We start from the raw sequence: 26,533 nt of genomic DNA on the forward strand, positions 1-26,533 counted from the left end.
CATAGGGACTATGAGAAAAAGTTTCGAAATTCAATGAATTTTTTATGTCATTATTTGCCGGGTGTATAAAATATACTTTCAGTTATCATGGATGTTGAACTTATTGATTGGTAAAAAATAAAAAAATTGAGAGTCTTTTACCAGTCGCCAATGATGTGTACCATCTAACCTTGGTAACAAGCAAACTGTTCGTAAAAATATCAAAGCCGGGCATCGATTGAAGCGATTATTCTACAATGTATTTATAAGAGCTGCTCTTCAATGCATCATACTGTTCAAGACTGAGGATAAGCTGTTCCATCTCTTTCCTTCACCCCTCTTCTTTCTCTCTTTCTTTCTTCTCCAACGTTACGAAGACGTTGGTGCTTGCTGTGCTCGCCGACACGCCGGGTACAAGCGCCGACTGGAAGAATCATATCACAGTGAATTCAATCATACACATACAAGTATGTTTATCGTCATTATTTATTATCTTATTTTCAGCATAAAACTTATAAATATCAAGACGACAGAGTACAACAGAGGTGAATGCTATGGAATGTTTGTTGGACTGGACTGTGAACTAAAGCCTTAGAAATGAGAACTAGATCTATTGAAATTTGAAAATGAAATGAATTTCAATCTGGTTTAACATCCAATAATAGCAGTAGAATAAATTTATAAGTTACCAAGAATATTTGAACTTTACTGGACGGTATTCGGTTTATCACTTATCTGTAAAATTATAAGTTTTGAAAATTGATGTTTCGAAGTTCTTCCGATACGAAAAAATACGTCCACTATGCACGATTTTTGTACCATTTCATTGTTAACGCGATACTTCCGTACAAACAATCCTGCGGTCGCATATTGTTAGCTGCTGACGGGAATGAATTCAGGAAAAGTGTCACGTCCGGCAAAACACAACGACGTTGGTGGTTCCGGAAACAACGTTCATTTCCGAGAAGAAGCACGTGGCACAACCTGACGGTGGGCTGATTGTGTAACCACAAAAGTGTTTGAAATCCGAGAAATAGATTTTCGCAATTATTACTGTCTCACCGTGTCATCGGAGAAATATCAATTCGAAAATTTATAACGGACCAGAGAGATTGAAACGATGAATCTAATGCTGACTGGTTGCCTCTTGGCTCGTGACAAATCCGAACACGACGCAGGTGAGTCACGAAAAGTGAAGAATCCGACGGCCAAGGGAAAAAAGAGACGCGCCGCAAGTTATTTAGCGGTACAAAGTGATGTTGCCGAGTTTCGGAGAATTTTCACTGTAGGATTGCCTTACAGACTCTTTCATCGACGATGGATGATTTTCCATCTGTACGCGACGTAAAAGGAAAATGGAAGTATTTTCACCGTTTCCATAGTTTCCTGAAATTACCTGAATACGTTTTCACTCTCATCTAAACTAGAATTATGCCTAACTTCATTCGCCCGTAAAAGTGGTCATCCCAACCAGATCTGTCCGTTATTTTCAATGTCGGTTTCAATTTATTCGTTGGCACTGTTACGTTCTGAGAGGAACGCCACGAGTTGATTATGATTCACTGCGTGATTTGGTTAATCTCTTGACTTACGTAGTTGATGTTCGAAAATCTGCTGATCAGCTCCTCAACTCTTCTCGTTCGGCTCAATTAATTCTGAGAGTTTGTAAGGTAATTAGGCTCGTGCCAACCATCACTATGCGTGATTGAAATAATTCTCTTTACACAACACTTTAATTTAGAATAAACATTTATTAATAATCAACAATGTTCTTTACATTCTCAATTGTCGAATTTACAATGGTTTATAAACTGCTGTTTTGCTTATTACAATCGCAACTGTTATTAAATCTTCGAGGTTCTGAGTTTGACTTTATTCACTGAGTCTAAACTTTTCTATGATTTGTGGATTAAACTCTGTTCTAAAGTTGTTCTGTTTTCTATGGCGTCTAAAACTGTTCTCTCTGATGTCTGGATTTATTCTGCACTGATCTCTCTGATATCTAAAACTGTTCTCACTGATGTCTGGATTTATTCTGCTCTGATCTCTCTGATATCTAAAACTGTTTTCACTGATTTTAATTAAGGTTGAGAAAAGAGGTGGAAAAGTAGGAGGAGTTCGAAAGGGTTACAGTTTCTCGCGGGTCTAGGATGATTGGATGATGATATTAATTAGTATGGGGGTAGAGTTTCTGATTAGTGCGTAGGATCTCGGCGGGGAATTAGCGTGAGGTGGTTGGTTTAGAAAGCAAGCGGCGATACGCTAATTGGCCGCGTGATCATTAAATAAGGGCGCTATTCCTAATTCTGAGAATAAGGCTTCTTTATCTGAGAGCTATTCATGACTTCTCTTCCCACGTTTCCTCTGTTTAGTCTACTCGACTATCTTTATTGAGTGATAATTGTAAGTGATTATTGACTTGAATTATCGCAGGTGTTTATTACTCTGAGTTATTGCAAGTGTTTATTGCCCTGAATTATTGCAAGTGTTTATTACTTTGAAGCACTGCAGCTGCGATCGTAAATTAAGGGATTTATTTAAAAGCTAATGTTGAAAAATATAACGGTCAAATGTGAGAAAAATATATGTACCATATATGTATATAAGTTTAGCTGATGAAATAACGGTTAATATAGCGTAGAGAACTGTCGATATAAGAATATTGCACGTTATGATTATAATTGTGCATGTCGGTATTAGTTTAAGAACTACGGGTAAGAGCTCCTAAAGCTCTCCTATGGTAACTGCACATCGGTAATGTAGGATACAGAGAGGGTGCCCCCGTGGATACCGGCTGGCACGTAACAGCACGTTTGTTGCTTCTCTTGGTTCTGTATTTTCTCATAATTTTGCAAAGAAATCGCATTCATTTTCTTGATGACGAATAACACTTTCACGTAGCGCAAGTGTTTTGGCCATTCGTATTCAAGCCATTGGTTACAGCATTTTCTATGTATTCGATAAGAAGGGCATCACTCGTCTTGCATCGTTGTGACGGGGAAGTGTTGCAGCAAATGCAGGTACACATGTATCAACTCGCTATTGAAACACAATCGACGCTGCGACTCGAATCTCAAAACTTTCCTGATTCCTCATGCGTCAAAGGAGAGAAATCTTTCTGTTTTTCGCAGGCCGAAACAATCTATGCACAATCAACCGTGCTGTGTTCTTGTCCTTGCACAAGATTTCGTGGGACCATCCCGAGTCATGATCCTCCAGCAACGCAAAGGATCAACAACCGCTCTTTCATTCACAACTTCGATTCGCATGAGTAAATGTTGAGTTCAGTTTCGATAGAAATGCGGGTAGAGTAGAGACCCCGAAAACTGTTCGATATCGAATAATTTTGCCCTTCGTTCAGTATCAGAAACTTCGTACTTTGATTCCGATTGAATTCGCGGATTACGGAAACGTTTAACAAGACGCGATAATTATCATGTTGTGGTATTATTACTCGCATCGCTTATTCGATTATTTGTAAAGTGTTGAACCACAAACAGATCCGTCTACTTTTATATTGTCTGCTTAAATTTAGCCTCGTTGAATTTCTACGGTCCAGCCTCTTCGCACCCTAGCTTACCGACGTACAATTACCATGAAAGAGCATGATCAGAATTAGCAAGACTCGGAGTGACAAATATTCGAAATAAATCGCAAACAAAATAAAAACTGTAAATATAACTGTGCAAATTGTACGTCAGAGAAAAAAGTATTAGCAGCTCGCAGTCAAGAAAAGCGCATTCTGCGAACACAGGATTTCCGGCAGCACTTTATCGCTCAGCGCTTCTCGACCAATTGCCTTGCACTGACGTATCTAAGAACTCCGTCCACCAATCACAATCCTTTGAATCCCTTCTGATTTTAATTTTTTATTTAAGCCCTGGCTTGCAGCAGAAAACACAGAATCACGTTAGACATCAGACGAAGAAGAACTGAATCAAAATTACAACCATTTCAGACTTCAGAGAATTCAGAACACATCAAAATCCAGAGCAGTGCAGAATTGTGGAAGGCTCATATGCGGAAATTTCTAACTTCAATATAGTCAACGTGATTCCTTTAGTCGTTGACTGAAGAATATGAAGACAGTTACCCTTATGGGCTTTGGTGTGACAACCGAAAATCGCCGCGCGCTTGCGCCCTCTCAGTTATTCCAACGGCGGCGTTAGGAACATATTCCAGAAAATCCGAGGCTTACCGAGCTCGGCATGTTGCTGGCTGCAATAACCTTTGGAGTAATAGTCTTCCCAATGGTAAGCCCAAATCAATACTCAGCCTGTACGAACTTACCAACTTGTCGGCAATACCAGTAATTAATAAGAAGAAAAAAATTCTTACGATATTCATATGAAAAACGTGATTTAATTAAAGTATAGGAAACCAGAGAAAGAATGTACACACGGATCATAAATAATGATAGATCAGATATATTAATGATGCAGAGACCAAAAAGTACATATATATGTACGTATGTATAGACGATCTATAAATTATATTAATGTATATGATCCATGTATGATTAATACGGATGCATACTAGGGTGATGCAAAAAAAATCTTCAAATTTTTTTCTCGGAGCTCCATCAAAAATCGTTAGTACCTCTCAAAAGAGTAATTTTAGGCAAACTTATGATTGAAAGATAAAACAATTTAGCTAGTGCCCAGCGAATTTCTGTTTTTTTTTTTTTTTTTGCAACTTGTTGAGAATCGCGACATGATTTTTTTTTTCCCCCATGGCAAAAAGTGTTCGTATACAATACAAGCTAGATTTTTTTTGTCCTTTAATACTCTGAAATTTTTTTGAAGCTGCCTCAATTAATTAATTTATTTTTTTATTTATTATTAATTTATTATTTCATGCAAAAAATGATTGTTTCCTTCTTTTTAGAGAGATGAAAAAATTGTTATTTGTTGCTGAACTACTGTTAATCTTATGATTTTGAGCTGAAAATGCAAAACAAAAACGGTAAATTAATTACTTGAGGCAGCTTCAAAAAAATTGCAAAGTACTGAAATTTAAAAAAAAATCATGATGGTATTGAATACGACCACTTTCTGCTATAGGATCAAAAGAAAAAAAAATTTCACCACGCGATTTTTAATAAAAAACAGAAAAAATGAGGTGTCGTGGGACACCTGACAAGCGAAGCTTCTTACGCTTTGTATATGAAATCCACTGAATTGTCGCTTTCTGATATATTCATTGCACAATTTTATTTATTATTCATATTTTTCATACTATATGTATTAGGAAGTTAATCATTTTGGAGATAACAGCGAAAAATGGAGAATTTTGGGTAAAAATCAACTTTAGTGACCTGTACCATCTCACCAGTGTAAGTTGGACTCACAACGTTTCAGACACTTTTGAAGATCGTTCAATTACGCGTAAATTGCGACCAAGACCAATGTGATATCATAAAATTCCACTGAGTTGTAGAGATTTGAAAAAAAAAACGCTTCGATTCACGTGTATTTTATATGGGAAACCTTTTCACGCCCTGGGCGAGTACTTAATATTAATATTAAGGGCTATAACTTTTAGGGAATTTTTTGTTCGATATATAGAACAAAATTTTCGATGGGGACTGAAAAAAAAATAGTCGTTCAAAAAAAATCACCCTAATATGTATATTAGATCTCACAATAATATTAATTCTGTTGTATTATTTAATTTAAATAAGCAGAGACCGCAACAATAAACAAAAACAGAAAGTACGAGTTACCTAACGCAGTTCCCTTCTCGAGTATTCTGTTTCGCTTACTAGCAACAACGATATGCGTCGAACTTCCGTTTCTGACGTTTCACTATTCATGAGTTAGGCGTTAAAAAGCTTCGCTTCAAAGACCGAAAAGTCGCTCGAGTACTATGGAAATTTTTTATTTTTTTATCTCCAATTTTGGTAAAATTATTTTTATTATTTTTTATGTACTAACGGTTTTTGATGGAGCTCCGATGAAAAAAAATATCGATGTTTTTATATCACCCTAATGCATACTATAAATTTTATAGTTTTCCAAGAAACAAACTGGATTATCAATAATAATGCGTGTATAAAATGGATATGGGAAAATTATTCATTTTGAAGTGGAATTCTATTCGAGACGCGCTTAATTTATTCTATAACATTAATATTCATAATTGTTCCGATAACATTTCCTTTCCACTCGATCTTTAATTTTCGTATACACAGAATCGAAACGCTATTTTAGCATTGATAGTTGAAAATCGCAAGTGAAGTACCTTCATTGGGTAGACAAGCAGTATAATTATGCGAAAAGTGTTTGTATGTAAAAAAAATCAGAGCAACCCTAATACATCACGGACCAGCTAATTTTGATCCAGATGAGATGGGATGCTCCGTACATGAGGTGGTATTTAACGCAGTACATATCCTGATTTAGAGGCCTAGAAAGAGGTGATTTTCGGCGATTTTTTTTTTATCGACAAAGAAACAACGAAGCTTCGTAAAATTTCGAGTATATTTTAACACACAATTGAAACGTACGTTTTTAATTGACACATATTTCTATTGCCGATAATAAAACTATGGGTCAATTAAAAATAATTTTAATTCGTACATTTCAGGCAAGAATTATGCGCTCTGTTTCCCGCTAATTCGAGACTCCAGCGGCGAGGCTTCAATAGTCAGCTAATAACTCCACTATTTTGCGACAATTTGATGATCAAAAAATATTTTTGTACTTTTCAAATGTGTGTTAAAATATAATCGAAATTTTACGAAGTTTCGATGTTTCTCTCCTGATAAAAAAAAATCGCCGGAAATCAGCTTTTCTTTAAGCCTCTAAATCAAGAGCGGATAACAATCCGGTGCCCCCTCTCCCAACCATGGCTAGCGGCGGAGAGGCGTAAGGCTTACAATGTATGCGTGTGTATTACGTCTGTGCTGCGTCGCTTACCCCGTGTCTCCCCCGTGCCTCACTGCCGCCAATCCGCGACAATTGGAAGATCATCACCGAATTGACTACTTTTTTAGATGTTCCGCCTCTTGCTCCATCACACTGTTATGGGCTGGTTCCATTTCAAACCACCCAGCAAGGTCGGGACGAAAAATTCAAACGACTTGTAAATAATTTATATGATTCTTTTGGTAATTTAAGGGGACCCGTATTTGGTCATTTTGCTCTAAAAAAATTTCATCCCTCTGCACGGCTATTAACATTTTTTGTCAAAAACTCGTTTTTACAGATTCCGTAAATTTACTGTTTTTTTAAAGTGCTATAACTTTTGAACGAATTACCGGATTTGAGTGATTTTTTTTTTCAAAATGTGCGTATTTTTATCTTCTTTCATAAAATTACAAGTTTAGGAAGATCGACACAAAATCGCCGGAGTTATTCAACGTAATGTAAAATAATCCGAAAAAATTCAACCCCGATTTTCGGGAATCGCATTTTTTTTTTTCTCTCACCGATTTTTTCTCGAATAGTTCTTTAAAGATACTAACTCTTCGCACAAGTTTCGTTAGTGGATTAGTTCTGTAAAAAGAGTTATGAATTTTTCAATATCACGAATTTTTTATATTTTCAGGTATGTGTCGAAACCGTGTAAAAATATACATCAGCTATTAAACTTTGTGTGATTAGACCCGAAGAATTACAGCTATTCCGCGAGAGTAAAACAGAAGAATGGAAAAAAGTTAGAGCAATCAAAGGCATTCAAAAGACTCACGTCTGGAAAAAAGATATACTTAGATACGAACTGTACCTCTACTGCAAGAACAAGTCAGCACCCTTGGGTTGAAGAAGCAACAATTTAAATGAATTGACGATGTATGAGATGCTTCAAACATTGTTATAGTGAATTCATGTTTATTGTAATATTGAACTGTTTTGGGATTAATATAGTCTTATTTTTGAATAGATTTTTCATACTTTTCCTACGCACTTATTTCGTCGTATACATGTATTAAACAGAAAGAAACAGTGTAGCGACATAAAGAAATCGATTTACAGTATAAAATATAAGCTACCTGAAAATATAAAAAATTCGTGATATTGAAAAATTCATAACTCTTTTTACAGAACTAATTTGCTAACGAAACTTGTGCGTAGAGTGAGTATCTTTAAAGAACTATTCGAGAAAAAATCGGTGAGAGAAAAAAAAATATGCAATTCCCGAAAATCGGGGTTGAATTTTTTCGGATTATTTTACATTACGTTGAATAACTCCGGCGATTTTGTGTCGATCTTCCTAAACTTGTAATTTTATGAAAGAAGATAAAAATACGCACATTTTGAAAAAAAAAATCACGCAAATCCGTTTATTCGTTCAAAAGTTATAACACTTTAAAAAAAAACAGGAAATTTACGGAATCAGTAAAAACCAGTTTTTGACAAAAAATGGTAATAGACGTGCAGAGGAATGAAATTTTTTTAGAGCAAAATGACCAAATACAGGTCCCCTTAAATTACCGAAAGAATCATATAAATTATTTACAAGTCGTTTCAATTTTTCGTCCCGACCTTGCTGGGTGGTTTGAAATGGAACCAGCCTGTGAAATACCAGCTCTTATGTTAAGCCGTAATTACTTAGTCTTGTTCTCGGCCTTGTCAAGGGAGGTGTTGTTGGACGCCTTAATGTAGGAGCTAGTTTTTTATAACAGTGTGATGAAGCAAGAGGTGCGACATCGGCAGTGCTAAGCCCCTCCCTCATCCGGAGCCGGAGAAAATTCACCCTTAATATTTGTATATTTGGAAAGATTAAACTTTTATTCAGTAAAACACGTTTGGTTATAATTCTTTGCCGCCAACAGGAATTGTTGTAAATTTTATTTCAACCGAAAAACAACCGTGAACGGGGAAAATGCAAGTTTGGTAGTGCATGGGTTCCCATTGCTATAGAGGGTCAACATTTGTAGCACAGATTTTTGAACGATTTGAAACAGATTTGGAATTTGATTTTCATACGACGTAGTACCACCCTAATTGACATGCAATATTACGTGCATAGATGCAGTAACCATTATGCAGAATGTGTGTTATACGGCTAAAGAACCGACTTATGTACACGCGATTTCCCCTACAGCATACTCGTTTTTCATGAAGATTCTAATAGGCGATCTTGAGGGATTCACCGAAATCCAGATCTCGAGTATGGAGCATCAAGATGGATAATCACGTGTTGAAAGTTGAAATCTTGATAATTAATACTTCGAGATTGGCAGGGCCAAGCTCCGTCCGATTTTGACAGCTCATGTAAAATATTGGACTGAATGGATATGTATTTTTCTCAGACGATTGTAAAAAAACGAATTGTAGAGAAACTACCCTAAGCCTAACCGCCGCCCTAGGCTTGCGCGCAAAAGCCGCCCTTTTCACGCAGACATGGGATAGGTGGAATGAAATAAGATACCTGACGGATCAAAAATGATTATTATTATTTCATATTTAGCTAAAGCTACACAGCGCAAAAAAAATTTATTGCCCTGATTTTTTCTGTGAATTTCATAGAATTTAGGAATAAAATCAACATGATATTAGAAACCATTCCCCTCCTTAAATTATCACAACAATATGAAAAACTAGCGCCAATGTAATATGAAGTGAACTTTTAGAGTCATATTACACCCTAAGTTTTTATAGTTGCTTAACATTTTTTGGAAAATATTTTTATAATCAGCACCTTTTGCGTTGCCTAAAAATTTAGAAACAACAGTTTTGAAGAAATTCCAGGCATATTTTTCTGAGCTTGTCATGGCAAATTACAGACATTCTCAATTTCTGCATCTTCATATCAACGAAGCAAACATGAATTCACTAAATATTATCTACATATTTTCTGAACGGAATCACATTTCACGCACATTTTTATTCACCCAATTTGGAACAAAATTTTTGGTTGCCCCATGAAATTGAAAAAAAAGGTGGAAAGTACAATTCAATATACATATCCATCAATTTTATAGTTTTATTACAATGTCAATTTCGTATTTTAAACCACAAATAAACTCTCGACACTCTCGTAGGTAATAATTTTATCACCTACTTCATCTACAATATAAAATACCCCGATCACAGCATTCACTGTTCACAATCCACTGAAAAAACAATAATGATTGACTACACGAACAGGCAATCACGCGGTCTTTTTACTATTTAATCACGTCTAATATCATCGACCATATGAGCGTTTTAAATTCTTTCACGATTTGCGAAACGCAATACGCTCCTCGAGAGAAAAGTCTTGCTCCTCGCACATGATGCGAGATCGAACAGGCCGTGGCCCGTGACAATCAACGCATACATTGTAATAAATATCGAGTTTGTTCGAACGACAATCTGTAGACATTGGCTTGAAAGTAGGGTTGCCATCCGTCCGGGTTTCCCCGGATTTATCCTAGTTTAGAGGGCATCCGGGGAGCGTCCGGGCGGGGTTTCATTTGTAGTCCGGGTTTAAAAATTTGAAGTCTTGGGCCGCCCGCGACACACGCACTGTGCCCACTCGCCGCGATCAACCGACGAACCGACTCGCCAAATTCACCGTCCCTCTGCCGCTCCCGTCCAGTTGCCACGGTGTGCACTTTGACTTCGCCGCCACTGGCAGTGAGTGGCAGGACGGTTATTAGTATAGACGTCGTTACAGTTGAGCGAGTGTACCTACGTACACGTGGTCAGTAGACGAGATTTTTATTACATATCGTAGTTGTAATTCTGTACAGTAGTGTGACACTGCTCATCTGAATATTCTGAATGCTATCCACACTTTCATTATAAGTGTGAAAGTAACTCTGTCTGTTTGTAACCTTTTTACGCGAACAGATTAGGCTGAAATTTGGCATAAATAATGTTCATATCCCAGAGAAGGACAAAGGCTACTTTTTTTTCAAAAATAATCATGGAGGGGTGTAAATTAGGTCAAGATGCGGTATCATTTTGCTTTTTGAAAAGTTTACGGAGATTCTTGCTTAGAGTTTTCGATTCTTTTACAGATTTTCAAGTATGCTATTTTGATGACAAAGTCGCACAGCTAGTCATTATTATAGTTCTAATTTAACCCCTTGTTTGAAAACTCTCTAGTGACTATATTCTTACTTTTTTTATACTTTTCAGATTAGATACCAAAATGCCTAAGCGTAAATGCTTATTTAACAGTGATTTCCAAACTAAGTTTCCGATGTTAAAAAAAGGAAAATATGACTGGGAAGCGTTTTGTACCGTTTGTTCCACGAGTATTTCAATCGCAAACAAAGGCGTTACAGACATAAATGAGCATTTAAGTACTCAGAAACATAAAACAAATTTGAAAAATCAATCAAGTACTTCAAATATAGCCACATATTTTGTAAGATCGACATCGGAGGACCTCCTTATTCAAGCAGCGGAAGGCGCACTCGTCTATCATACAGTAAGCCATCATATGTCCTTCAATTCATTGGACTGCACTTGTGCTCTCAACCGCGAAATATTTTCGGGGTCAGATGTTGCAAAAAAAGTTACATGCAATCGAACAAAAGCAACTGCGATAGCCACCGGAGTGCTGAGCCCTTTGTCGGTTGAAGAACTTGAAAGAGATTTACAAGATATACCATTCATCAGCGTGGCTACTGATGCTAGTAATCATGGAAGCACAAAATTATTCCCGTTGATTATTCAATATTTTGATGCAAAAAAAAACGGAATCACTACAAAGGTGCTCGAAATAGAAAACACTAAAGACGAGACATCCGACACAATCACTGAACTTATAATAACACAGCTTCGCCAGCATAACCTCTTGTCTAAATGTATTGCTTTTGCTGGAGATAATTGCAATACAAACTTCGGTGGAATAAAACGATGTGGAACCAACAATGTTTTCCACAAGCTGAAAGAAAATCTAAACCCAAACATGATTGGTGTGGGATGCTCTGCACATGTCATTAGCAACGCAGTGCACCACGGATGTGATTTACTGCCAGTAGACGTGGAATCCATCATCTTAAAAATTTATAATTTTTTGCCACTTACACAGTTCGAACGGAAGCTCTTAAAGAATTCTGTGAAACAGCTGAGGTCGAATATAAACAGCTTCTGTATCATTCCAAGACGCGTTGGCTAAGCCTGTTTCCAGCTATCGAGCGACTCCTTAAGCTCTACCGTCCATTAAACGATTATTTTGAAAGCATAGAAAGGCCACCTGTTTTAATTAAACAGTTTTTTGAAAATCCTCTCTCGGAGGCATACTTGTTTCTCATACACTCAATTATGCACACCGTTCACTCAAAAATACAGAAATTAGAGAAAAGTGATAATTCAGTCCTTGAAACCAGAAGCATACTTGCATCCATAACAAAAAGCTTAGATGACCGAATTAAGGAAAGTTTCGTGCCGTTGAATGTTCAGCGTATTATAAATAAAGAAGATCAAAACACGAAACAAGAGTCTAAAAAATGCACGCATGATTTCTACAAGGAAATCAAAACGTACATTGAAGAATGGATGAAACCGTTAAAACAATTTGAGAAATTTGACTGGATGTTTTTGCAGAAAATTAATAACAACACAGAATGGACTCTTATTGAAGACACTGTCCTTTATCTAAAAGACAAGAACATAGATATTGACGACGCAAAATTAATTGACGAGTGGGTGAATTTAGAGGCTTTTAGCCAAAACCTAAGTGAACAAGATAAGCTTTTAAATTCAAATCAACTTTGGGTACAATTTTTTAAAACACCGAATGCGAATTTATATTCGGAATTGCTGAAAATTGCACAGTATTTTTTTTGCATTCCGGCTCATAATGCCAACGTGGAGAGGATATTCTCGTTAATTACACAACAATGGAGAAAAGAAAGAAATTTACTAAGCGTAGAAACAATCTCGTCAGTAATTAAAATCAAATTCAATTTCCAAGAATACAGCTGCATTGATTTTTACAAGTTCCTTCTAAAAAGGGAAGATATTCTGAAGGCTATCGGAAAGAGTGATAAATACAAAAAAACTGAAAAGTAAAAAAGGCAAGAGGCTGAGGAAAAAGCTTTGATAGCTAAATAGTCAAATAATGTACTTTTGAGTGCAATAATTTCTTTTCATTTTTGTAGTTTAAGTTATGATTGTTTTTATTACGTAAAAGAAATTTAAAATATGGCTGTTGATTAAAATTTTAAGGTGATATAAATGAGTATAGTTTTTGGTTATTTTATGTTTTAATAAATTAATAATGTAACTTATCTTACATTACAGTAAGTCCAAACTTTAAAAAGGTTCAGTTTTGTTGCTTAAGAATTTAGTTCATATTATGTTAAGAGATATTTTGTCGCATAAATGGCTGCTGATAAAAATTTAAAAAAGATAATTATTATTGAGTTAAAAGAGTTACCTCAAAAATTGTAAGACTGAATACTAAAATGATCTCAGTACTTTTAAGATTTTTGTTTAAAAATTTAATTGAACTTTGTTAGGTTTAATATTTTAATAAGGTTTTATTTTCATAACAGAGTATATGAATAATTTGTGTTTTATTTTAAGAATAAAAAAATTCTAATTGTTTATTGAAACAATTTGTAACAAACTGTAATAAGATTCTGTTTTGTTGGTACATTTAAAATGATGATAAAATTTTATCATATAAGATGACTAAATTTGATTTTAAGGTCTGAAAATAAATAAAAAGGTGATTTATGACATTTTCAATGGTTTTTTATTACACTGACTATGTTTAAAAAAACCTATTGACATGTCCGGGTTCTGGGCTCTAAAATCCGGGATTTTCACGCGTCTTGTCCTGGTTGCCAAATTTTAGAGATGGCAATCCTAGGTCGGTACAGCCGAGCGTTCCTTGGTTGGCGTAGTCACCGCAGCACGAAGTGCCGCTTGCGTAACAATGGGCCCTGTGGCAGCTCGTCCAGGAGCGTAGTTATTTAATCGGCTCAAAGCCAGTGGCGTTTACGAATATCGCTGAATATGACTACGGGAATTTTTAACCCGAGATATAAAAAATTTGTTTCAAGGTATAATACGGTTTCGGGGATAATACGATCAATGTAAATGTGACTCATGATGCCCCTCGGAAACTTTGACTACGTGAAAACGACGTTCCAATAAGCACGGAAACTGCTGAATGCAACGGTAAGTAGTGAAATCGTCTGAATAATAAATGTATACATCTTTTCTCGTGGGTCTTTCAGAAAAGAATAGACTACAAAAATTTTGTAACGAATCTCAACAAATCAATTTTACCAGACTCCGAATAATAATTTCAAATTCGAAATTGGCCCGTTTGGATCATTCTACATAACAGAAATTGCTACATAACATGATTCACTTTATTAGTCTCATGCTTGATTTTACAGAATCATATATGTACATAAATGTTACCACAATAATACAACATTATGTTACAACAAGCGTCCCGAATAGTGGTACGTCGACAGTAATTTGGATAAATACACCAAACCAAATGTCTTTGTAGTCGTACATATTTCTGACAAATAACACATTCATTTCGCAGGAAGACATGTCCATTTCTCACAATTCATTCGGAACCTTATTCTATAATCAATGGTTCAGTAGTAATACAAGGGGCATTCTGCGTATAGATTCCTGTTACCGACACTTACCGACATTTCCCCCCAGACTCAAACCCTTCTCCGCGATGACGTCACAGTCTACTGTACCGACCGTCGATCAAAATGGCGCTACCTATTTATCGACCGAAGGTTCAACCTTACCGACAGTGTTATCAGCCGAGGGTCAAAATCTTGCTGCTTTACCGACTGTTTCATCGACCGAAGGTCAAAATCACGCGGCTTTACCATCGGTCTCGCTGTTATTCCCCCCTACCGACGGTCGAGGTTTAGCGGAGACGCAAACCCTTCTGTTCCCAACGTACCCATCTCAGGAATGTTCCGGTTAACTTTGAGCAGCTTGCGGTGTGATATTTGACACCCTACATTCCGCAATTAACAGTTCCGAGAATTGTTTTCGTTAACCCGATATCAATTACGTGACATTCTTTTCTCGAAAACTGCTTGTGTGGTCCAAGGACCAGCATGATATCAACCACGTAACATTCGACAATTAATAGTTCCGAGAAGGGCTGGGGTGAACCACGTGATGTTCTGTTCGAGTCCAAGGTTCGATGCGTTATCAACCGCGTGACATTCTTATCAAAAATCCCAAGTCCGAAGTGATATCAACCACGTGACGTTCTTTCTCCCCACCAAATACCTCTCCAGGACTCTAATGTAACGAACCCTTGTGTTTATGTTTTGCAAACGGAGAAATGTGATATCGTATGGTGGCTCCCATGTTCACCGAATGACACGACACCACGAGTAATAGACACATGTATAGCTCGCTCTATAAAAAGGATTACCATCACAGCAAACGATCATTCACGTTTAAACTTGTCAAGAGCACGTCAGAAGTAAGAAAGATGGAATCCGCGAAATATTTGAACTTGATCAACATTATGGAATCTGCGTACAAAATGTTGAACAAATCATCGCCAAAGGAGATTCAGAAATGGATTAAATTTGGGACGCAAAATATCCAGCTTCTAAACAAAATTCTGCGGAAGGCTTTAGCTATAGGTGAGAAAACGAAAATTATCACAACGATCGGACTCTTGAAGTCGCTGGCGGAAAAATTCAAACGGCTTCGGAGAACGGGTGACGGTACGCGGAAACAAAGACGAAGCGATCGCGTACACTGGGAGGAATTGGAGTCTGCTTTCGAGGGAAGAATACGAACAGGATCCATCACCAATTTGAAGCATAAAGACGTGGAGAGGTTTCTAGAAGACGCAAAGTTACTTGCTGTGATAAGACTGAAATACGCTTTGCGGAAAACGGGGAGCCTAAAAGTAAACGCCATCCTGGCTTGTAAATTCGAAGTAAAAAAGGATGATCACACAGTAGAAGAGAACAAATTCTTTAAGACGAAAAACGAAATCATCCTCCAGACAACGGATATTAACGAATGGTTCATCGAAAATGTAACAAACCGTTTGTTAACAAAGGTGGAAGATTTCCAGGAAAAGGATTCAGGCTGGTCGTTACTTGAAATTATCAATCTTGCCGTCAACATTAACAAGTATACGCCACTTCGAGGTGGTCTATATACCTACACCCCGTTACCGAAGCACATCAGAGATAAGAAGGCTGTGGTAAACATCTCAAACAACGACTCGTATTGCTTCCTTTGGTCGGTCACCGCAGCTTTGTACCCAGCTAACAACAGAAATCCCAACATAACCAGCTCGTATCCACATTTCAGCTCAGTGCTACGGTATGACAGTATCAACTTTCCTATGTTTCTAGATAAAAATACTATTTCGAAATTTGAAAAACTCAACGGACTTTCCATCAATGTTTATGGTATAGACCAAGATGGTGGAAAAAAGTGAAATAGTACCGATTCACTTGAGTCAGAATAAGTCTGATAAACCCGTAATTCATCTCTTGGCAGTGGAAACCGAAATTACAGACGATGACGATGATATTGATACGGAATATTGTGGAAAAAATAGAATCTTTCATTTTGCTTGGATTTGCAATTTATCACGCTTGACAAGTTCTCAAATTTCTAAGCACCATCCTCGTATCTGGTTGTGTGATAGATGTCTGATGCACTTCCAATCTGAAAGATGTTTGGCAAACCATAGAGTTTATTGCATGAGTTTAAACGAGACCAAAGTTGTTTTACCCGAGGAAGAGGAAAAGATTCTGAAATTCAAAAATTTTAAGCACAAAGAAACCGTTCCGTTCTGTATTTACGCGGATCTAGAATGCTCGTTGCAAGCTACTAATATTCAAGTGTCAGAAAATAGAACAATTTACCAAAATCATATTCCTTACAGTATAGCATATTACCTGCATTGCACCTTGAACGATTCCATTTCAAAGTTCAAAATTAACCGCGGGGAGACTTGCATCGAATGGTTTGTGAACGAGTTGGAGGAATTGGCACACTCGTTATAAACGTATTTCAAAACTTCAATGAAATTAACGAATTTAATTTATCAAAGGTATGTCATATTTGTGAAAAGCCGTTCACGCGCGAAGACGTGAAACACCGTGATCACTGTCATTTCACAGGAAAGTACCGTGCTCCTGCGCATCAAAGCTGTAATCTTAATTATCAAAACTCGCATACTATCCCAGTGATATTCCACAATCTGTCGAGTTACGATTCGCATTTTTTGATTAAAGCATTGGCCACAACTTTTCAGGGTACTATTCAGCTTCTACCCATGAACAAAGAAAAGTACATTTCGTTCACAAAACATGTAAAGGGGACAGATATAAAGTTTAGATTTCTAGATTCGTTCCGTTTTATGCCCAGTAGTCTCGAAAAATTGGCAACATATTTGAATGATAATCAAAAAGCAATTACACGTAAATTTTGCACAAGCTCTGAAAAATTCGAGTTATTAACCAGGAAAGGTGTTTTTCCGTACGAGTACATGGATGGTTGGGAGCAGCTCGAGGACGTAAAGTTACCAACTAAAGAAAGACTTTATTAAAAATTAAACAACCAAGATATTTCGGATAACGATTACGCACACGCGTGTAAAGTTTGGCAAGCTTTTAACCTTAAAACGTTGGGGTAATATTCAGACTTATATTTGCAAACTGATGTTTTTCTGTTGGCTGACGTTTTTGAAAACTTTCGACAAAATTGTTATGCAAAATACAACCTGGACCCGTTACATTATTTTACAGCGCCCGGTCTTTCGTTTGACGCAATGTTGAAATGTACCGGTATCGAGCTCGAGCTTCTCACTGACATAGATATGCTTATGTTTATAGAAAAAGGTATTCGAGGTGGTGTGTCACAATGCTCTCACCGATATGCAAAGGCTAACAATAGATACATGAGAGATGCTTTCAATCCAGCGCTCGAAGAGTCTTATCTCATGTACTTCGACGTTAACAACTTGTACGGCGCGGCTATGAGCTTTGCTCTGCCATGCAGTTCTTTCGAATGGATATTAGATTTCAGACAATTCGATGTTTTTGCCATCACAGACGAGGCGGAGTTTGGCTACATATTGGAGGTAAATTTGGAATATCCCAAGGAATTGCATGAAATGCATAAAGATTTATGTGTGTGAAGTTGGCCCAGCACTTTTTGAAAATTGTAATTATAAATATTGTGCCAAGTTGTGCTAAACGTGTGCAAACTTGTGCGGTTTACGCGCCTTTCTTAACTTAAACGGTTTTCGAAAAAATTGCAAAAATCGAAAATGTGATAAGCCCAGCACTTTTGGAAAATCGGCAAAATAAAAATTGTGCTCGATTTGTGCTACCTTGTGCCGTATTCGGTTTTTTCAAAAATCTGTACTTGGCGGTAGAAAAAAAAATTGAAAAAAAAATTGAAAACAAATTAACGAGTTGGGATGAGTTGTGCTCGGTGAGTCCGTGAACTTGTGCCACTCACAAAAATCCCTCCGACCTATCTTTGCACTCGTAAGGATGAATTTTTTTTCCGGCTGACTTTCAAATTTCCGAAATTTTGAAAATTTCGAAAATCCGTGAATTGTGCTGAGTTGTGCTAGGCGAGTACGTGAACTTTTCCGTCTCACTAAAATCCCTCCGACCTACCCTTGCACCAGTGAAGATGAATTTTTATTTCGGCTGACTTTCAAATTTCCAAAATTTTCGAAATTTAGAAAATCCGCGAATTGTGCTGAGTTGTGCTAGGCGAGTACGTGAAGTTTTTCCTCTCACGAAAATAGCTTCGACCTACCCTTGCACTCTTAAGAATGAATTTTTATTCCGGCTGACTAGTAAACATTCATCCAAAAAAAGAAATTGTCTGATGTACGAATGTAAGGGTCCTGATGAAAAGCCTTTCAGAATACCGTATAAACTACCAATTTTGAGCATGTTCATTATTATGAACAATATGCAGGAGACATAGTAGTACATTATATTGCTGTGAAAAATGTTTTTATAACCGTATTCAGGGTGAGCTCCCTCTGAAATAAAGAAATGAAAATTGGAATGAGTTTACAGAGTTTCGGTGTGAGGCCACTTTAGCAAATTTTTTTTTCAAATGCACCAGTTGATATTTTCGCTGGTCAAGGCTGTCAGTAATCAAGTTTCCAAAATCTACTGGCTGTCAACATTTGTGTTTATCTCTCACGAAGTTTTTGTTTTTCCAAAACAATTTAAAATCTGGCACTTTGGTTGTTTCGGCAAACTGCCCTTTGAATTACGTACACGTTTGATATTTTCACTTTTCAGAAAAAACATTATAGAAGTCATTCCAGAAAGGAATAAAATTTATCAGAAAACGAGTGAAAAGTTTTTATTTAGAGTTTATATTAGAGTTGAACATCAGAATTCGCTTTTCTCGTCTATTTCGAACAAATATTCGGAGTTATTCGAGTCTTGTGCGAGTTTTTAGAAGAACGGGCTATGGCACAAGTTGGCGCAAGCTCGGAACAACTTGGAGAAAACGAATAACTTTGAAAATTTTGAAAACTCGATTGTCACCTTGGAGAAAAACTCATTTTTACTAGTGCAAGGGTGGGTCAGAGCTATTTTTGTGAGTGGAAAAAGTTCACATACTCGCCTAGCACAACTCAGCACAATTTGCGGATTTTCTAAATTTCGAAAATTTTGGAAATTTGAAAGTCAGCTGGAAGAAAAATTCATCTTTACTAGTGCAAGGGTAGGTCGGAGGGATTTTAGTGAGAGGAAAAAGTTCACGTACTCGCCTAGCACAACTTAGCACAATTTGCGGATTTTCGAAATTTAGAAAATTTCGGAAATTTGAAAGTCAGCCGGAAAAAAAATTCATCCTTACGAGTGCAAGGGAAGGTTGGAGGGATTTTTGTGAAAGGAAAAAGTTCACGTACTTACCTAGCACAACTCAGTACAATACGTGGATTTTCTAAGTTTCGAAAATTTCGGAAATTTGAAAGTCAGCCGGAATAAAAATTCATCTTCACTGGTGCAAGGGTAGGTCGGAGGGATTTTAGTGAGAGGAAAAAGTTGACGTACTCGCCTAGCACAACTCAGCGCAATTTTCGGATTTTCGAAATTTTGAAAATTTCGGAAATTTGAAAGTCAGTTGGAATAAAAATTCATCCTTACGAGTGCACGGGTAGGCCGGAGGGATTTTAGTGAAAGGGAAAAGTTCACGTTCTTGCCTAGCACAACTCATCCCAACTCGTTAATTTTTTTTCAATTTTTTTTCAGTTTTTTTTTTTTTTTTTGCTCAAGTACAGATTTTTGAAAAAACCGAACACGGCACAAGGTAGCACAAATCGAGCACAATCTAGCACAATTTTTATTTTGCTGATTTTCCGAAAGTGCTGGGCTTATCACATTTTCGATTTTTGCAATTTTTTCGAAAAACGTTGAAATTAAGACAAGCGCGTAAACGGCACAAGTTAGCACACGTTTAGCACAACTTGGCACAATATTTATAATTACAATTTTCAAAAAGTGCTGGGCCAACTTCACACACATGCAACTTTTCAGATATAGTCATATTTCAATCTCGGTAAAACTAAATTTGCCAGAAAAAGGTGCAGATAAGGTGTCAAAAATTGTAAAAAAAGTTATACGGCCCTTCAACTTCAAATTCGCCCTCGGCAAATACGTTATTATATCATGAGACACGTGATATGTTCGTAAAAATTGAGGCGCGGTACAGATTACTTGGGAGTTACACTCTGATGAACAAAGAATCAATAAAACCACTCAGTCTTCATATGAGATTATCTAGACTTACCGGTGTTGGTACTTAGAGCATATTTCGAAATTTTTTCCGGATCAGGCGGCACATCCACTGCATATATCCGTTCAAGATCTGAAGGTAAAAAGTGGCGGACCATTGGCCGTAATCGGTGAAATAATACGTGACCAATTGAGCACGTGCGTTGTATTTTTCTTTCGTTATTCCCGCGCACGGCAAAAGCTTCATCTAATCTTTCAAATCGCGCGCTCTTTGCTACGCAAAGTGTTGTTAGGTATAAGAGGGAAAATGAGCACCGGAGACAAATTAGCATTGCCAAGTTCGCCGGCCAGGGACGGAAGGGGCGGGGGAGGGGTTTAAGGATACTGGGTGAAAGGATGTCGCCGATGCGTCGGGCAAAATTGCGGAGAGAGAGAGAGAGCGAGAGGCCGGGAAGGAGCGAGGGAGGGCGGGAGGGAGGGAGGGAGGTAGGGAGGAAGAGAGAGAGATAGAGAGCGAGAGAGAGAGAGAGAGAGAGCACGTCAGATCCGGCTAGACTAGGCGCGCCAATAAATGCGCGACGTCTCAAGACGCAAGCTTTTCAGCAGCCGCCTGCAGCTGCTTTCTAGTGGTTCAAGTCCTACCGACGAACTCCTCGTTTACATACTTATGTTGAGACGCAATTTAAACGCATAGACTTGTCGGAGTACTTCAAATACGTGTCGATGTATTCTTTGACAAATCCTTGTTTATTTATCACATTGAAATTAATAAATAAGAACTTGAACTCTTGATGAGTCTGTCATATCAAGCGTCAAGAGTTATTTTGGTAAGCTATGAATATAGCATAGCGATGGACCTTAGTAACAAACAAATGGGTTGTTGATAACTACGCTTGAATGAAATCGACAGTCACGGGAAAACGAGAGAGTTGACCAGACGTGTCGGGATCGTTACGCTTGAAGATGAGTAACTTAAACCAGAAAGATCATTTTTCGTCTTCATCGCCTTTCCGAGGCTCTTCCTCGACAGACTTATAAGATAGACCGAGCGCTTCTATAAGAGGCACTGACGCTTACATATGAAGGGCAGAGATATCCGGGAGTAATGCTTTCTCTTTTCAATCGGCCTCATTGTGGGAGACAACGGAGCAGTGGAAGTGGAACAGCTTTGCGCCTGTCATATGCGTATTTCTCCTCGTTCTCCTCTACTCAAACCCCGCCACTAATATCGCCAAACAGAGAGAGAAATACTCCGGGCATATCTCTGTCCTTTATATCCTTGCTTCAAGCGACTCATAAGAGCGCTCAGTCTATCTTATAAGTCTATGTTTAAACGCAGTTTCATCCGCTCTGAGCGAACCTTGTTCGCCTCGCAATTATTCCAGAAAAACTGTAATGCGCTTGAGGAAAAATCTGCCAGATTTTCCAACAGAAAAATATTTTTATAGCTACCATTTTCCGGATACTTAGATAAAAACTATCAACATTCACCAACTTTTCTAGCCATCTACTCGAATGTGCCCCCTTAAGGTTCTTCTTTGTCGAAGTTCCCTGTTCTATGACGTTGTACCTTCTGTTTGGCAGTTCGACTTATTTGGCGTAACTCAAATTGACCATGCAAAAATTTTCATCCGTGTTGACGTGCAATTTTTTTTCCCCCTACTCCTACTTTCTGAAGTGAACTCTCATAGACGGCGGGCGTTTTCGTGTCTGAACTTTCTGAAATCCATACCCGCCTCTGCAGTGCCATCGCATATTTCCGAGATGAAACGGTCCGGTTTCCCGAACGCAAATTTCACCGGCATATATTGGAATTGCTGACATTTTTGAAGGCCGGTTAACGCGTGGCGTGAAATCCTCATGCTAAATTTATTAAGGGGTTACATCTGTTTGGACGCCTCCAAGAACCGAACTGAATGCGCGATTTTTTCATCTCATTAATCGATCAGGAATTTTATTTATTTTTGTGAGCGACGAAGGCTACCCTAGAAAAATAGACAAAGCCAATATGTACGACGATGCTTGTTACTCTCGCATAGCTAGCCAGCATAAGTGGAATTTCGCTGTCCTCAAAAAATCACAAGAATTTTTCATTACTTTTACTATACGCTTACGTCAGACCCTCACCTTTTTTGATATTGTTCTGATTTTTCTTTTTTTTTTTGCAATTATCCCAACTATGAAACAATACCCTGAATTTTCTCAGATTACTTATCCAACTCGTTGATTCCTTATAAATGTTTAGTGATTTTGAAAAAAACCTTTTTTCAAAATCTCAAAAAATTTTCCAGCACTCTATCTTCTATTCCAACAATTTCAACACCGGGAGCTGTTTTAATTTTTCTGGTCAACTAATACTTTGTTCAAACGGTATGAAAATTGCCGAAAAATTATAAAAACTTCTGTTCCTCACTTAGAGCATATCTAGATCGGGTTAATTATGAAGCTGATATGAAAAAAAATGAATGTGCCGTCCAAACAATGTTTTAGCTGTCCAAAATAAATTCAAAGTGTTGGAAAAAATGGTCAGAATTCGGCCCAGCAGAGGGATGTTTGGAATATAAAATAAAGTTTCTGAGAATTTTTTGACAATTCTAGAAGGGTACTTTTCAAAATCACTTTAAATATTTATAAATAATTGAACAGTTCAATGAAAAATCTGAAAAAATTAAGGACACTGTTTCAGAGTTAGAAGAATTGCAGAAAATGTTTAAACAAAATCAGAAATGGTGAGAGTCCGACGTTGGTCGGGTTCGCATGGAATTCCCCATATATTACGTATACGGTATTATTTTGTGATCCTTAGGCGGAGTAAATTATTTGCAAATTACATTCGCCTTATGTAATGAAGAAGAAATGAATTACATATAAAACTTGTATTTTGTACCCAGAGAAATTGAATTACAGAATTGCCTCTGCATTTTGTACTCGTATCGATCGATCTTCTATTTTTATTCGATCCAATAATAATAATTTTTCACTACAAACACTTCATGCGATTTGAAATTTCAACGACTTTACAAATTTCTACAAATATGGTTTATAGTTTATTTTGCCTAAAGTTATGAAAACCAAAATTGTAAGTTTCCTTTGATTGTATTTAACTTCTTTTAATCACAATTTGACCCTTATTGAACTACTTACTATGTAGATAGCTAAATTAAATTTGTCTTACATAAATATAATAAACATTTAATAAATATTTAAAATCAATTTGCAATACGAGCATTTGATGTACAAAGCGACATTTTTTCGTAAGTGACGCAAAAATATTTGCCAAAACAATGGAGCCGAACCGAAACGCGGGTAGTGGTGCAAAAAATGAGCCCCAACGACGCGGATCGTGTTCCCCCCGTTTATCTACATACACGCATATCTGTGGCAGAGAGAGTAAGAACCCACACGATATTCCCCGAACGTTCTGGTAGTTTTGGAAAACATATATGTAACCTAATGAAAAAAAAATAGGAACAAAAAAATGAAAAACGGTTACTCCAAATATGCAGGTATGACACATTCATCTGTATCCCATTTTTACTCATTTTTCCATATCAGAGGGCAAAGAAAGAAAAAAAAAACACGAACGAATTAGGAACGAGGTCAACAAAAAGAAAATGTTTTTTTCATGAGTTTAAATTTCTGTAAATAAATTTTGATTCCATCCATCAAATAATAACCAAAATCTCCATTTATTACTTATAAAGTTTGCTTTTGTGTTTTTTGCGTTGATAAATTCAACACGAATTTTGACCCTGGGTTCTAGATGTGAAAATTTTCATTTCTTTTATGTAACTAATAAAATAAAATACAGTTTTATCAGAGAAAGTTTGCTTTTGTAGAAACCAGAACGATATTTCCGATTTTATGAAGAATTTTATATTTATTCAAATATTTAATGTAGCCTATTTTCTCAAACATTTGATGTAAATAACAACTAAACAAACTTCAGTTTTGCATTTAAATCACTTTTATTAAAAAATTTAAATGCGAAACCAAAGTTTGTTTAATTATTATTTACAATGAATGTTAACTCCTCCTGAAATCCGAAATATTATTCTGGTTTCGGCAAAAGCAAACCTTATCTAAAAACAAATTTAATTTTTTTTGATTAGTTACGTGAAAGAAATCAAATTTTGTTGTAGGCTTTTCTGCATAACAAATTTGAATGCTTTTTTAGCACCGTTATATTTCACTGGAAAATTTGACCGTCAATTATAGGTACTTATTCACGGACTTGGAGTTGAAAAAAGCTGTGATTGCGTTGAGAAAAATAACGAAAATCGTGCTTTTTATTTCGGATACGTTGAATGATTTATAACTGTTTCTATTTTTTTTTAAATCATGACGTAGCGTAAATTTTTCCTAATTCATCAAGAACGATTGTACAACAGTCTAGTAAAAAAGTGCTTACAATCGATTTTCTATATGGAATTTGTTTACATTTGAGCATCTTGTGTTTGAAAACAACATGAAAAAATTGGTTAAGAGTGTATAATTTTTACGACGACGATTTCGGTAAAATTAGTTAGTCAACATCTCATTTTCCGTTGGATCCGTCGAGGCCCGATCTCCGTAAAACGAATAACGACAAAGAAGCTACTGATCTCAATGCCGAACGAAGAAACGTGACCAAATTGATAAAGCATTTTATTAATGCTTTCGCCAAAGATAACAAAGTCGCATTGAAAGAAACTGAAATTGAGAGACTAGCAAGTCTAGAAATCACTATCAAAATTGACGAAAGTGTAGGGATTCAACGCACTCGGATACGACGAAGTGCATTTTTTGTTGCATGTCAGTGACAGCGCGTAAAGTAAAAAACAGATGGATTGTATCGAATTACCGGAGGCATCTAAAGACTAAGCACGGTCCGGAAGTACTTCCTGCTGACGGGAAAAAAATTTTACCTCTGCAGTTTCAAACACCAAAGCTGCCAACAGTTCCTTGTTCAGAAAAACTATTAGTTAAGAACCGGAAGAGGTAACAATAGATGTTAACCCATTCATAGTGTGTCAGGATACCAGAGAGGACGAAGCTGACGACGAAAAAGGAGTTCTTCGAGCAAACGGAGGAAAAAAAAAGAACATTACCAAAATCATGTAATGACCTCGCTAATGACATCGGATTACCTGACTCGAAGGAAAGCGCGAAATCGAAGACTTTGAAGAGATGCAGGTACAACACACCGACCGAGGAGATGGAAGTGAAAGCCGAAATTACAACTCCGTCTGAAACGTCTGAAGGAACTGAAGCGAAAGTCCAATCCAAGGTCCAATCAAGTTTTCAAAATCTGGAGCGTCCAGTGGGATCAAGTCTCTTCAGTGAAATTATCGATCCCAGCCGAGTAGACGGTCGAAATGGAAATTGCTTAAATACTCCAGAGCAAACAGACGAAAAAGAACTTTGAATCGTCAAACCGGGAATCAATCTCGCATTACAGATTATTATCCTATTCTGCATGAGATACAATAACTGATAAAAAAAAAAAAAAAAAAATAATGAACTAAGAGAAACCCGGACAGCTTATTTAGAAGAAAAAGAAATTAGGACGGAGTGTTCAACGCTCGGTTCAAAGTGTACCAAAAATTCAAGTCATTTTCTAAAAGTCTTGATGCAGACAGCTGATAGTAACATGAAAAAACAAAACGGTGGTAATAGATATGAAGAGTCTTTGACATTGTTCGCGTCATATATATTTATTTTATGCGGTAGATATATGTACGAAATTTTACAAAAAAATCTTCCTGATTCTCTTCCGTCAGTCAAAACTATTGGTAGGTGTATCAAAAAGGTCAATGAGCCAGTATGCGGAGGACAATTTTGATTTCATGATTCGAAGGTCTCTACTTACAAGAAAGGTCTCTTCCGCCGCAGGAATGGGTGAGTGAAGACGCAACACGAATAATTGGTCGT

At 37.0% G+C, this 26,533-nt stretch overlaps 1 protein-coding gene across 1 annotated transcript; it reads left to right on the top strand.

Moving 5' to 3' along the window:
- Positions 1-10,861: 10,861 nt before the first annotated feature.
- LOC124411372 lies at positions 10,862-13,100 on the top strand. Its single transcript, XM_046890465.1, has 5 exons — positions 10,862-10,866; positions 11,052-11,147; positions 11,289-11,884; positions 11,953-12,638; positions 13,092-13,100. The coding sequence occupies exons 1-5, from the start codon at positions 10,862-10,864 to the stop codon at positions 13,098-13,100; spliced, it is 1,392 nt and encodes a 463-aa protein (XP_046746421.1).
- Positions 13,101-26,533: the final 13,433 nt, after the last annotated feature.

The sequence above is a fragment of the Diprion similis genome, chromosome 10 (genome assembly GCF_021155765.1).
Source record: "Diprion similis isolate iyDipSimi1 chromosome 10, iyDipSimi1.1, whole genome shotgun sequence".
NCBI classification, from domain to species: Eukaryota; Metazoa; Arthropoda; class Insecta; order Hymenoptera; family Diprionidae; genus Diprion; species Diprion similis.